General features: G+C 63.6%; 1 protein-coding gene across 1 annotated transcript in view; it reads right to left on the bottom strand.

The window, feature by feature from the left end:
- Positions 1-286, bottom strand: part of TRAPPC5 (trafficking protein particle complex 5) — a gene marked incomplete at its 5' end in the record, with an annotated part of 484 nt that extends 198 nt beyond the window's left edge. The window contains one exon of the mRNA XM_009585641.1: positions 8-286. Coding sequence (XP_009583936.1) covers positions 8-286 — 279 coding nt within the window. The remainder of the gene's footprint in view (positions 1-7) is intronic.
- Between the last annotated feature and the right edge of the window lie 8 nt (positions 287-294).

The following is a 294-nucleotide window of genomic DNA, read 5'->3' as shown; positions in this document are numbered from 1 at the left end:
TGATGACGTAGTAGGTCTTGTCGTCATCGTTGGCTTGTTCCAGCTTGTCGGCCTCTTTGCCGAAGAGGGCGCGCCAAACCGGGCCCTTGACGAAGAGGAGGACGTTTAGGTCCTTGGTTTCGCGCCGTCCGCTCTTCTCCCGGGCCACCAAGGCGTCCAGGACGCGAAGGCCTACTTGGTGGCCCAGGCGGGCTAGCTTGGCTTGCAGCTCGGCCACCGAGTAGACGCGGTTCTGGCAGTACTGGACCAGCTCGGAGAAGAGGAGGGCGAAGGCGCTGAGGCTGACCTCCCCCC

Source organism: Fulmarus glacialis, unplaced genomic scaffold, assembly GCF_000690835.1.
Source record: "Fulmarus glacialis isolate BGI_N327 unplaced genomic scaffold, ASM69083v1 scaffold32259, whole genome shotgun sequence".
NCBI lineage: Eukaryota > Metazoa > Chordata > Aves > Procellariiformes > Procellariidae > Fulmarus > Fulmarus glacialis.
This window is presented reverse-complemented; position numbering and strand designations above follow the sequence as displayed.